Source organism: Diuraphis noxia, unplaced genomic scaffold (genome assembly GCF_037042655.1).
Source record: "Diuraphis noxia isolate RWA-SAM2 unplaced genomic scaffold, SU_Dnox_SAM2 contig0001, whole genome shotgun sequence".
In the NCBI taxonomy this organism is placed as follows: Eukaryota; Metazoa; Arthropoda; class Insecta; order Hemiptera; family Aphididae; genus Diuraphis; species Diuraphis noxia.
The window spans coordinates 95,319,649-95,334,777 of NW_028301711.1; the positions used below are offsets into that span (position 1 = coordinate 95,319,649).

The 15,129-nt window shown below is 28.3% G+C and overlaps 1 protein-coding gene and 1 pseudogene across 1 annotated transcript; one reads left to right on the forward strand and one right to left on the reverse strand.

Moving 5' to 3' along the window:
• The window catches only part of LOC149062534 (52 kDa repressor of the inhibitor of the protein kinase-like), a 177,648-nt pseudogene that overhangs the window by 89,908 nt on the left and 72,611 nt on the right, over positions 1 to 15,129 (forward strand).
• On the reverse strand, positions 148 to 9,343 carry LOC107167602 (protein spaetzle-like). Its single transcript, XM_015516735.2, has 7 exons — positions 9,171 to 9,343; positions 5,436 to 5,602; positions 1,913 to 2,110; positions 1,756 to 1,831; positions 1,624 to 1,683; positions 563 to 681; positions 148 to 505 (listed from the first exon to the last, which is right to left on the reverse strand). The coding sequence occupies exons 1-7, from the start codon at positions 9,219 to 9,221 to the stop codon at positions 325 to 327; spliced, it is 852 nt and encodes a 283-aa protein (XP_015372221.2). The 5' UTR covers positions 9,222 to 9,343; the 3' UTR covers positions 148 to 324.

A 15,129-nucleotide genomic window follows, 5' to 3' on the forward strand; every position in this document is an offset into this window, starting at 1 on the left:
GAAAATAAATATGGAGATTTTCAAATAAGTACATTTTTTAGGATCTAAAAACACGAAGTTTTCACACACGAGCCAGTGTTCATATTGTTTTTTAACTGAATTTTATACATTATGGTTTTATAAATAAAATATTCAATAAGTGGTACACATTGTTATAAAATTATTATATTGATAAGGTTAATATTTAGGTATACCTAATTTTATTTTTGTTTGATTATCATATAATATTAATTTCTCTCGCACAGTATATTTTTGTTTCTTTTTTGAGATATCAGATTATTTATGTAAACATCTTCGATTTCTTTAATTTCCACTTCTTCTAGTTTACCAATCTTCATTTGCACTATACATGCACTGACAACAAGATGGCATTTTAAAAGTATCATAATAAAATTCATTTTTTCCTCCAATGGTTATCAATCTTTTGTAGAGATATTTTTGTATACATGTTGAAACGTATCCTAATGGTAATGAAGAATCAAAAGTGCACGGAACTCTAGTATCGCTACAAATATGTATCACATTAGTTTGAAATCTTAAACATTGTTATTTTGATACTTACACACATTTCTCTACTAAAATTCCTTGTTTAATGCTGGAATTGTCATTTGTTGGATTTTGTATAATATAACGCCATTCGTTGTTGAATGTAAGGCCTGCTTCCGGATATATAACTGCTGTCTAGAAAATATATTAAGTTAAATAAAAATTAGTTAATCTAATATATAATAAAAAAAAAAAAAGTTATGTTTATGATATAATATATATACAAATATAATATTTAAAATCTCGACTTTAGGAAACCCTTTTCATACATAGAAAAATGTTGTTATATTCTATAACCTATGACGTATAAATATACACAAATAAATCAGAAATAAAATGGACTAAAGCAATAATTACACAATTTCCTAACCTAATATATTATGTAGTGTTTCGATGATTGAGAACCGACATATTAAGGGTTACCCAAATTTCATAGTTCAAATTAACAAATCGATATTTCAAGACGTGAGGAGATATAGAGTTCCTAAGATTTCAACATAGGTAGCCCTAACCGTAGTTTTTGATCTTTGTTGCCGTAAATATAATAATATTTAAAAATATAATTTTACAGCTGGAAAGCGTGACAATTAAAAGTGAAATCAAAAAGTTCGCTTGGTATAGCAACGTACTCCGATAAATGGAAAGTGTATTCAAGTATTAAGTTATAGTTCTATACCTACATCATACTGAAACTCATAACGATTTTTTTGTTTACCCACGAAACTGGTGCTCAAATCAAAAGCACCGAAAAATACCTAATGGCAGCATTTAAAATAAGGTGTCATAGTGTTAAAACTCAAAAGTCATGAAAAACCGCAATTTTTAACTATAATTTATGATAACATAGTTGTCTATACGACTATAACATAGATAAACAATGTAAGGAACAAGAAAATTATTCCATAAACGAGTTGGAACTTTAATTGTTTGCGGACTGTAAAATAAAATAAAAAAATGTATAAGTAGCCTCTTATGTAGGATTTAAATGGCATGACCTGCTCTGTTATAAGATGGTTAAAAAATACCTTGTGATAATAACTAGTAATGTCTATAGATAGATACTAAATAGGTACTTACTCTTGACTGACAGAATGATTGAAGTAGATCATCTGATGTTCTTTTTTCAATATCATTTATCTAAAATATAAATGCGTTTATATAATTTAAAAGTTAAATTTAATATATCATAATTTAAAATATTATTTATACCTCATTTATAACATCTACATCATAATAAGGATTTGACGAAAACTTGCTCGTTCTAAAAAGATTTGATAAATCTTCTCTAATAATAAAAAAAAAAAATAATAAGTAATTTAAAATAGATTTGGTTTTAGGTTTGTAATTTTATTTGGTATTTAGGTACCTTGGATAATTATCAACTTTTATGCAAAAACTTTCATTCAACGAGCATTTCTCAATTGCGTTTTGTTCAGGTATAAAATTGTTGATTTCAAATTTCTTATCAATTGAACTCGGAAAAACAGTTGATGAAGAGTTTGTCAAGTTAGCTGTTTGTAAAACCATAACTTTTGTGTTTTCAATACCAATAACAGGATGATTTCTAAAAATATATAACTTTAAAAATCAGTGGATTGCAATGAAATTTAACATATTTTTATACTAATAGGTTCAACAGGTAAACTGTATTTTAACTAAAAATAAAAAGTCTAAAATCTGTTCTGCACTTGTTCCATATTTGTATTTTTCATGAGCACAATATTTATTACTATATAATATATATTAGCACAACTCTATAAGTATTATAACAATAAGATGACATCACATTTCTTTAAACTTTTTTATTTAATTTAAATAGGATTGTATACTGTAAGAGTTTGTTATACCCGCATATAAATTAATATTATAAATTATAATATGTGCTGTCAATTCAAAATTGTGTCGTTAATAATATTGCGGGTTTTAATATACAGGGTGTCCCACAGAGATCAGAAATTCTGACAAATTAAATAACTTTTGTTCTAATCAATATTTTTTAAAAATTTCTTTTAAATATAATCCATAGACACTTGCGCTACATTTTTAGAATACATTTTTTATTTTTTAATACTGAAAATAAAAAACTAAAAAATTGATACATTTTTTTCGAAATATTCAATACATATAGCCAATTTGTAAATTTGATTTTCAGAAAAATGTATATGGTAAAAACACTTATTTAAGTCAAAAGGCTGATTTTTTACAATTTTTTTAAATATCAATATTTTCGTTTAAATTATAGTAATTTATAGTTTATACATCACATACCTATTATTAAAATAAATACAATGAAAAAAATAATTAGATTTTAACATGCACTTATTTCAAATATTCTTATAAAATATTTTTAAAAAACTTTATTATTATTTGAAATTACAAGGTTTCTAACATAAACTAGATCGTAATTTACTTAACGAAAACATTGATATTTAAACAAATTGTAAAAAATCAGCCATTTGACTTAAATAAGTGTTTTTACCAAATACATTTTTCTAAAAATCAGATTTACAAATTGTCTATATTGAATATTTCGAAAAAAAATTTTATCAATTTTTTGGTTTTTATTTTCAGTATTAAAAAATAAAAAATAAAAATGTAGCGCAAGTATCTATAAATTATATTTAAAAGAAATTTTTTAAAAATATTGATTAGAACAAAAGTTATTTAATTTGTCAGAATTTCAGATCTCTGCGGAACACCCTGTATATATATACAGTATGTTCACGCTAAGAGGTACCACGAAATATTTCAGTTGGTTGACCTTGTATTCAAATGGGGTTTTCGGGAAAAGAAAGGGAGTACCGAAATACACAATTTCAGATAAATTTCAAATTTTTAACTTTATCAGTGCGCGCATGCGCAATACAACTTACTTTTTTTTAAATGGCAACACCGTTTTTTTTCTACAGATTCGGGTGGAGAATTTTTTTTTAAACAGTTTTTTTATAACTGCAAAATTGGCAAAGTTATAGTACCTATGTAGAAATTTAAATTTTCGAATAATCTGTTTTTGACGAAGTTTGAACTACATTCAACTTAATGTTATTTGAAAATCGAAACAATATTTTCGATATTATTAAATACCTGTTTGTAGACAGATAAGATAAGAAAAAGAACTTTGGCGACATTTGCCAGTAATTAAGATAGTAAATCCAGTTCGTTGTACATTTATTTTATAAATAAATGTTGATAAATTATTTTCACTGATTAGAAATAATTTTTTTAATAATTTGAAACTAGTCTTGTGAAGATACCTATTACGTGATATAGGTACATCAAATAAAAATGCAAGCACTAGCTTGGCACGCGTAGTGTAAAAGTCATGACGCGTTCACTGTAGGTGCATGACAAAATAGATAGGTAGGTATGTAAGCAACAAATATCTTTTTTCTCAAACTTGAGATTTATTTTGAGTCACTTTATTATTACCATTTGAAATAATAACAATCTTGCCATGGTTTTGAAAGATGTAAATTTTGATCAAATGATAATCTTAAATTAGTCATGCTCTTATACACTAAACAACCTAATGATTTATTTTTAACTATTAACCAGTCATTTGAAAATTTAAAATTTTCGTACTGACCTATATTCCAACAATCGGGTATTTCGCTTGTTTTTTCTCGTTTTCTATTCCTGTATTTTCCACATTTCCTGTCGTTTCTTAGTTATACACAGTTTTATTTTAACCAGTAGTCGGGAGTAGCGCGCTAATTGTAGCGACGCTACAGTAGCACGCTACGTTATTTGTAGAAATTAACATAGCGTAGCTACAATATAGGTACACGATGTAGCGAAATTCTATAGCGCGCTACAAGTTTATGGTTAGCGTATTGAAAATTGTCATTATTTTATCGCTATTTCCAATCTATTTCATGATAATTAAAATACTATTATGTAGACTGGTTGTATTTTACTTTTTTGTTTTATTAATTTAAAGAGATATTGTTTTGTTAATTTGTTATGTCTATGCATAGATAAAAATGTAATAGATCCATGTTTGCAATAATCTTTTTTTTTTAAATGTTTAACACACCACAATTGTTTGTTATCAGTAATCACTAAACACCTTACCTTCTCAAATCTTCCTTCCCAGTGACCAAATTTCAAATCAGTACAAACTACAATTGGCAATTTTCAATAAAATGTTTTTTTGTTTTGAGTTTTGTAAGTTGTGTACAAAAATACATGAAATAGGTAAATAAATAGGAAAATTTTCAAAAATGTAGCGAAAATTTAGTGTGCTTCATTTAAAAGTTAGAAATAGCGCTCTACATTAAAAAAAAGAAGCTTTATCGCGAAAGAGCTACTTTTTTTAGTAGAGTAGCAGTAGCGTTAGCGTGCTACAAAAAAAAACAGTAGCGTCCCGACCACTGGTTTTAACACACTTTTTTTTAATTGTAAAAAAATCACCATCATCATCGTCATTAGGGCGTTTTTGGACCCAATTTAGTTAAAATGAACTCATATTTTTAAGAAATGTTACTAAAGAAAGTACAGTTATCGATCGAACGGCCACGTGATATCTACTGTTGTGATCTACAATCGAATAGTAGGTACCTATCTTAAGGCGGGATCCCACGATTCGTGTATTTGACGAATATTTGGTATTCGTGGTTACTCGTCGAGTAGTGGGAATGGAGTACTTGTACGAATATTCGGTATTCGGTATTCGTTATTCGTTATTCTCCTCCTTCCCGAGGATTGTCAGTAAAAGTAACACGAGTCAAAGATAATTTAATTCCCATAATAGATGTTCGTTGGTACATTCCCACGACTCGACGAATATTTGTAATTCGGTAGTTTACTGGAGTAATCCAGTATTTTAGATACTTCAATACTTATATTATAAAGTAGGGAACTTAAATATAAATTGTCTGTTAACTTACTTTTGATCTTCCTCATAACTTAAAGTCATGGTTTTAGTCGTGTTATCTTGATTAATTAATCTTGTTACTTCGGACCCATTCTTAGTAGAAGACGATAAATATTCTACCTGTTGGGAAATATTATGTGATATGAAAGTGTGTTCTGCTTTGGAATTGGGCGACTGAAACTATAAAATTTAAATAATTTAACTAAAAAGGACCTCTTACACTTGCTAAGTTGTTTAATATAGACAATTTAAAATAATGATCTTTGACTTTAATTTAAGTATATTTATATAGGTACCCACTAATTTAAAATGTATAAATTATTAAGAGTCATCATGTATCAATACCAACAACGGCAACAACCAACCATGGTTGTTGCCGTTGCGTAATAATAACAAGATTATACGTAAAAAAACTGATTCGAGCAGGATGACGTTACAAGTAAGTACCTAGGTTCAGTATTTACAACTGAACTTATGTACAACTTGTCAATCTCTTAGAAAATATCTAATGTGTTGCGTAGGTTTTTAAAATTTTTAACATAAAAATTTGTTTTTGTTATAAATAAATGAAAAAGTACAAAAAAATTAATAAATAGCTTAGGTATTAGGTAAATTTATTTAAAATAGATATTATGAAAGTTGGTAAAGGACGATTCCGTAAGTTTGTCCTTCACAAAACCATTTAAATTATCATTTGATTTCATTATCTTTTTAAATTTAATATTATTTAATAATATTATGAACTACTAGTTAGTTGTTACATCTGCATATAGATGAATGGTATATTAACAGAATTATTAAAAACAAAAAAAGTTATATGTATAATCCTACACAAGATGATTTTTAAGTACATTAAACCCATTTTATGATTAAATGTTAATTATGTATCACATTGAGATTTAAAAAATTTTAATTCATAGGAGACTAAAGTTCTATTTTCTATTATTTTTAAATGCAATTAACAACTTCATATTCATAAGAACTAATTTTATTAACTAAAATAATGATTATAGTTTATTAATTATTAGTTAAATTCTTCTATCCATTTGGGGGTTTAAATATGTCTTTACAAAATAAGAAGTGAAGAGCTTTGAAAAATGTTCAGTATTTTTTGAAAGACTAAGCACCCTAAATCTCAAAAAAATGTTGTAAAGTTTTTAACCTCAAACATTTATAACCAATAAAAAAAGTTGGTAAATTAATGTAGCTCCGCTGTGCATTAGGCTACAAGTGGGTTACTGTAATGGACGGTATTAAATTTGAATTCAATGATATAATATCATTGTATACAAAAAACGATTCTGATCGGAGATGGTTTGTCTAGGATATTTTATAATTTTATACTATATTAATAATATTGCTATTATTTTAAAAAAATGTAGTACCTACCCATCCATAAAATAAATTCCAAATTAATCAAATCATTAATTATGTACCCAACTTACCCAGTCATTCATAGTATAATATATATTATACAATTTATTATTAAGTATTAACATAAGTTATAAACGGCAATAACTATTAAATATTAATATTAGAATATAAAGTATACTCTAAAAATTATAAATAAAATTAATTAAATAAATAAAACTATAAATACAATACTCTCAAAAAAAGTACCCGCGAAATTTTTTTAAAGTTTTATGACCCACTGAATAAAATTTTATCGACATTTATAGAACAAAAGCGGAAAATTTCAAATGTCTATAAATAACTTAAAAATTATTCAAATATTTTGAAAATAATATCAATTATAGGAATAGATAAAATAAATATTTAGTGTAAAATTCAAGTTTTTACAGTTATTCGTTTTTGAATAACAACAAAATACGAATATAGGTTCAAGAGAAATTGAGCGAATATCCAATGCTGTAATTCAAATTCTCATAAAAATATAATTTGACTTTCCAGTAAACATTTTTTATTTTATGAAATTAGACAAACCCAGAATCTTGCATTAAATTTTCCAATCTTAGATTTAAAAAAGATAAATTTTTATGAATTTCTAATTCAAAATCAATTGCAAATTTTCGTGATTTTTATATATTTTGTCAAAATTTGAACTTTAGTGCTTTTTAATTAAGATTGTAACTATGTATTTTTAAAAACTTTTAACTACCATTGTGATAACTGATAATATATAATAATATTCATATATATTAGGAACCTTGTATTAAATTTTGAAGCTTTTTTACTAATGAATAAAATTGTGTTGTCATTTATAAAAAAAAACTAAAACGACTAAAATTTCAAATGCCTACAAATAACTTAAAAATATTTGAAATATTTTGAAAATTTTATCATGCATACGAAATTTTAGTATTAACATTCAGTGAAAATTGCATGTATATACGGTAATTTGTTTTACAATTACACCAATATCAATATTCGACTTTTCCAAAAATTTATTTTACATAAAAATTCCCGTTTTCCCTTAAGAGGACATTGCACCCGCACGTGTCGTCATCGTCTTACACACGTACGACATAGGAAATGTAGGTACTACATGTCTAGCAACATTTTCTGTGTTCTCTCGTTGGTTTTTACGATATTTTAATTTTTAAGTGAGTTATGAACATTTTAAAATATCGTAAAAATCCAACAAGAGAACACAGATAATGTTGCTACCTAAAAGTTTGATAATAGATGGATTCACTCTAATATCAAAACTGACAATACCCTATTAAAAATAGCGAACGAACATTTCCTATGTCGTATTTGTGTAAGACAGAGACAACACATGTGGGTTAGACGTCCTTTTAATTTTTTTTTAAATTAAAATATAATAAAAAGCCCACACGATGCCCTAGATAATAATCTTACCATTATTTTTATTAAGATCAATTCACTCTAAATTTTAAACTAATTGAGATAAACGTGATCTTCTGAGCGTAAAATTTGCTATTTTAGGTACGCACTCAGTGGTTGAATTGGAAAAATAAATAAAGGTGGACTCTAAATGAAGTTTAACAATTAAGCAAATCAATTTAATGGTAACCCTATTCCTTGATGAATATAATAAAGGGGTACGCTATAATTTGAAGAAAAAATGAAGAGTAGCTCAGTCTGGTATCACTCTAATATTTATGCTAACGATACAAAACTGGAACTGCTGAACGTATATGTTGAGATCTTATGCGTTACCTAGTTTTACGGAAATGGCACATGTGGTTAAGACGTCTTCTTTAATATAAAAATATGGAAAATAAAAATTATTTATTTATATTAATATTTTACTAAACACATTTTTAGTAAGAAAAGCTTCATTGAAGTGGTTAAAAATACAAAAATTACTAATGGTAATTATCATCCTGCTCCTATATGATTGAGTTTTTACTGCACAAGACAAATAAAAAAATGTTTTCGAAATTACTGGTAGGCATGAGGTTATATAATTAAACATTAATCATTTTATATATAGGACCTACATCATTATATATTATAAATTATAATCAATGGCCATGTTTAATAAAGTTTTTCATGAAATCAATAAAAAAAAAAAAAAAAACATTGCCGATTTTTAGCAATGTACCTAGGTTGATTGCAAACGCCTTCAAGTCATATCTTATTTAATAGTTTTAATGTAAATAATACAATAAAAAATGGAACAATGCGTTTCCAACTAAGTAAAAACGAAGCAAATATATTCGCCTTAAAAATGTAATAATATGCAAACCTTGTATATTACTAACGTTAATCGTTATAACAATGAAACGAGTAAATATATTTGTATAAAAAATTAAATTACCACACAAATGAGAGTCAGTATAAAAAACATCAGCAATGGTAACTCGGTCATTTTGTCTGGATATAAATATATGTATGTATAACAATATTCGAGGAAAATTTATAAACAATTATTAATCGATATAGTTAAATAATAATATGTTTTATTATTAATACACACGCACACAACCAGTCTGTTTGACCACTTTTTGAACACTGAGGGGTGCTACTGGTGCTAGCCCAGTGAACTTGAAAACAGTGATGTGGGACATGACTGGAAACGTTCATTATAATAGTAGTAGGTAGTGGACACAAACAATTTATTGTACCTGTATGGTACATCTGACGTCATTGTTGATTATCAGATTAATTATTGAATATGTTTAAAACATGGATAACAATCATTGTCATTAAGAGCTAATATTCGTATAATACCTAGGTATCTATATATGTAATCTACTAAAATGTTTTATATGTTTTTTTAAAAACGTAGTTGAAGAAATAATGGAGCAAATTTTAATGATACGGATTTATAGTTGGTAATGGATATGAGAGAGAAATACGTAAGACATAACTTTTACAGAGAGGTCGATGATTCGTTCAAATACTAATTGTGGTATATGTTCACTTCCCCGTCTGACATTTCCCCGTCACATGTTTCCCGTATCCACTTCCCCGTCCAATACGTTTCCCCGTACGACATTTCCCCGTCCATATTGTATTCATTTCTGAAATATTCAAATTATACCGAGATCGTGTAAATATAATAATATGTGTAATATAATTAATAAAATGTAAATATAAAATATAAGTAATAAAAATACAAAAAAATTATCATAAAATATTTTAATGTTGTAGTTCTAAATTATGAGCGATTCCAATTAACTCATCTAGATCACGTTTATCATATATAATATTTTCTATACGCCTAGCAATATCTCGATATTTTTTCTTTTTTGCTGAAGGTTCCTGTCCAGCAATAAATTGATTAATTTTTACTTCAGTTAAATGTTGTTCTTTTTTAAGAACCTCAATAAGTCGCCATATAGTAGGATGAGCCGCAGCTAACATAGACGAGAATGCTCTATGCCAACTTTCAATATTATTGTTTGTTTTTGGTAAACCTGCTTGTGTAGCATCATATTGGTTTCACAATGTCAAATCAAATATTGGAGGTCGCCGTATATTTCTTCGAGTTGGTCTCCCAATCCAAGTCTCTTCAAAATAATCAATTAAATGGATTAATAACTCTTCATTGTCTACAAAAAACTGTTGAGACATTAATTTATCAAATTTAGTTTATTTATATTAGTTTATCGACGAATCATTTGGATTTTACACCAATACCAAAAAATATTAGTCGAAAACACATAACAATAAAATAGCGAAATGTAGACGTATAGAAAATATTGTGTCTACATATGATGAACGTGATCTAAATGAGTACTTAATAATTGGAATCGCTCATAATTTAGAACTACAACATTAAAATATTTTATGGTATTTTTTTGTATTTTTATTACTTATATTTTATATTTATGAGTATACTTATAATAGACGGGGATATGTCGTACGGGGAAATGTATTGGACGGGGAAATATCTTACGAGGAAGTGGTTACGGGGAAACGCGTGACGAGGAAATGGCAGACGTGGAAGTGTCCATGAATCCTAATTGTTAGGTACTAAATTGTTTCATAGCCATTTCAATATGTAAAATTGGTAAAAAAAAAAATGTTTTTGAATGTCTGTTGATAGGTAATTATTAATTATAATTCCGTTTACTATTTTAATTTTAACAACAAATTATTTATGAATTATATTTATATTTATTTACCTATAATAAGTAAAAATTAAAATAATATAAAATAGGTTAACTTATTGCGCCGACAATATACAGAAACTGTATCTTTTCAAAATACCTAACCTTAAGCTGTCCAACCAGTCGTTTGTAATCAAAGATATACACAATAAGTATATAGTGTTTATCGGTAACATACGCTCCGCCGCCAGTTGCGTCGTAGTTGAGCATCGTTACAATCGATTGACGGAGTATAATATAAAATATATATTATATACACATATTATACATATATTCAGTGTCGTTATATCGCCAAATGACATCGTTCCGCGTAGCCCCACTTTGCTAAGGTCGGTTAGGGATAGCGTGCACAGTTCATAGTGTTCAATGTTCATACATAAAATAATGAAATAGCGCCCCGTGCGTCTGGGAGGAGTCCGTTCATCCGTACTCACCGCTATCACATATTATAATCGCACCGCCGTAACAGACATTGCCACCGCCATGACAGACATCGTCGACGCCGTGACAGAATATATCGTCGTCGTCGCCGTCAGGGAGCAGTCTTCGTTCTGGTACGTGCCGCCGCCGCACGAGTGGGACAAGTACAACGTCACCGAACAAAATATGGGTGACTAGGAATAGCAGACTATCGTCTATCATCACTACACTCATATCTCCTCTCCGATAAAAATATCGATTTTTCCTGGTTCTTTATACGACGGATCATCGAGTTTGATGACTTCCGGAATAGGTGAATTTTTACTTTATTTTTTTTTGTGGATGAGTTAGGCGTTTTTTGGTAAAATTAAAAATTCGTGGTTTTCTTTATAAGACGTTGATTGCGATCGAACAGTCGTTTTTACAGACAATTTTGCGTAATTGGTTGAACCGTCGATTCCGGGGTTATAGTGTAATTGGGAGTATACTACTTGCGTCCGAAAATAACATCAGTAGGTTAGTTGCATCCCGCAAAAAAAGATTCAAAAAGGGTCATGCCTATTTGCATCCCGTAATACCTTTTTTATAACCTAATTGCGTCCCGAAAATATCGGTATAATCGATATCAATAAGTTATTAAAAAACACAATATTTTAATTTAATTTTTATTAATTTTAATTTTACAATTCTAATTTTTTACATTTTGTCATAATAATAAAATTCATATTTTTTATATTTTGACATACCAAAAATATCCATGTAGATATTCAATTCAAATAGTGAGATTTATTATATAGTATAGTTTATGAACTATCGATTTAAGTGACATGATACTATCGACTTAAGTAATTTTAGTAGTAAATATCGATAATAATTATATGGCCGACTTGCGTCCCCAAAACGGGACGCAAGTTACCAGTCAAATTTACTACCTGTAAAATATACCTTTTTTTGGGACACAAGTAACATGCAGCCGCGTAATTGACCCTTTTTCTTTTATTATCGTTGTGGCTGCATCCGAGGGGGAATTATCGATTCCGCCGAAACTACCTGCTTAGGAAAAAGGTTTATATTGATTCCGCCGGCTATTAATTCCGCCGGCTACTGATTATAAAATCTACATATTGATTCCGCCGGCTATTAATTCCGCCGGCTACTGTTTATAAAATCTACATATTGATTCCGCCGGCTACTGATAGGTTAGGTTACTGATACGTTTTGAAGGTATAAAATAAAAATGTATAAATGTAAATAATTTTGATAATATTTGGTCACATGTCTTTGAATAAAATGAATAAAATGATAAAAATATTATATAAGTATAAAATAAAAATATAGGTATAAATCAAACTACTTTTGATAATATTCGGACACATGTTTTAAATAAGTGAACCTAGAAATTTTATTATCGTTCAAATCATTTGATAAATTTTTAATACTTTGTTGTTTTTTTTTAAAAGCGCTATTCTTACTATTTTTTTCGGTGTTTATTCCGTTTATATGTATGTAAGTGTCAGTTTGTATTTTTTTATTTAAAACATGGGTGAATATGAAAATGTTGGGATGAGCTTATATATGATAACTTATTAACTGTTTCCAAATATTACCAAAAGTAGTTATACACTTTAATTTTGAACTATATAGGTACAATTGTAATATTTTTATACAATTTATACTATATACAATTAACAATATGATATATTCAAATGTACATATTAATTAAATACTAATATTTTAATTTATAGTTGTATAATAATATATTAATATAATTATACTAAATAGACTATAAATTTTAAAATACATATACAAAGGGGGGATGAACAGTGTCCGGCGGAATCGATGTGTAAATATTGTAAACGGTAGCCGGCGGAATTAATAGCCGGCGGAATCGATATGCAGATATTATAAACGGTAGCCGGCGGAGTCAATAGCCGGCGGAATCGATATGCAGATATTATAAACGGTAGCCGGCGGAGTCAATAGCCGGCGGAATCGATGTAAAATCGGCGGAATCGATATACGCCCCATCCGAGTTGGGTCCCAATTTTAAAATTGCTACACTAGTTGGGTCCCTAATTATTTTAGGTACTACACTAGTTGGGTCCCGGATTTTTGTAGGTACTACACTAGTTGGGTGCTGAATTATTTTAGCTACAACATAAGTTCTTGAATATTTTTTGGTGAGTACTATACTATACTGACATTTTCCTTCCCATTTTAACAGACTTAGGATTGTCTATAATCTATTTTGACCACAGGTATGATTAAAAATGTTCTTAATTTTTTTTTTTTGTTTCTTTTCCATTAAAATATAAGTTAGGTATTAGAATTATATGAAAAATAAATAACTTTTGTGTTGGTAAAAATATTAAAAATGTTAAAAACCAAGTATAAAAATACATATTATATACTATAAATAGATGACAATACGAATAAAAAAATTGCAGGAATAATCAATCGATTTGATTTTGTAAAATTAATGTCGTATAAATTTTTACCAACACACATGTGATTTTTCAAAAAATAATATACTTATGATAACTTATATTTTAATGGAAAAAAACAAAAACAAAAAAAAATATTTTTAACCATTAGGAAGTTATAGCCCATTAAAGTTTGATAATTTTGGTTAAATAGTCCACATTTAATCAAGAAATTAACTTATGCCGTGGTGCAATGGATAACGCGGCACCACCGAGAACATTACGGTTACAGGATCAAAATGCTTCCCTCATTGCTACCAAATTTTTTGCATTTTTTTTTTCATTTTTTTCGACGATAGTGAATTATTTTATATTATAATTGCTACGTATTATGTGTAATGTGTTTTTTTATTGTCTAAAGATTTAAAATACATAATTAATTTTAAAAAAGTATATCCCGGAGGGTTATCATCGTCACTGTCGTTGTTGCCGTCGTTGTTGTCATCGTTCTCGCTGTCGTCATATTCATTGATGTTACTGTATAAAATCCCTGCTTGTTTAAAAAATTCCGCTTTGGCATCTAATTTAAAGGTCCGACATTTTTTTTTTGGAACATGTGTTTGGCTAGGTAACCTGCGTAAAACTCTTTCTTTCAACAATATTGAGAAATAGAAGCTTTAGTGTGTCTCCATGAGCTTTCTATAGCATTGGAATAAATACCTGTATCAGGATCCTTGAAATGAAGGCTGTGATTCACCGTTAGATGAACATAGCCTTGGTTGTTCAAAGTTTTGTAAGCCTAAAATTAGGTGATTAGAAGTTTATCTGTATTTACAAGTTCACTTTTATAGAAATACCTTCCAACAGTCCGATATAATTGTAGTTCCAGGCTTTACCCAATCTTTAATTATTTTTAATAACGTGTCGGCGGTACGATTTTCAACGGGAATCATAAAACAATTTCCTGTTTCCCTTTCATAGCCCCCAAACACCCACTGTCCCTCGACACGGTGGCCTCGATGGTGTTTACGTCTACCTAATTTTGACTCGTCAATTTCAACGGTATGTCCATGACCACCAATCATTACTTTCCTAACAATCATATAATCGTAAACGACTTCGCGACAAAAGGATGCCCAGTCCACGATTGTTTGATTCCCCAGCCGCAATTGTAGTTGGAGTACTGGGAATGAACAACTCATCACCAAAAAATTTACGAAGCCACAAATGTCTAACAATGACAGGTGTGACTTTCCAAAAAACGTGTTTTTTCTCAACGACATGCTATAAATTATATTATAATTATTTTGTATTTATT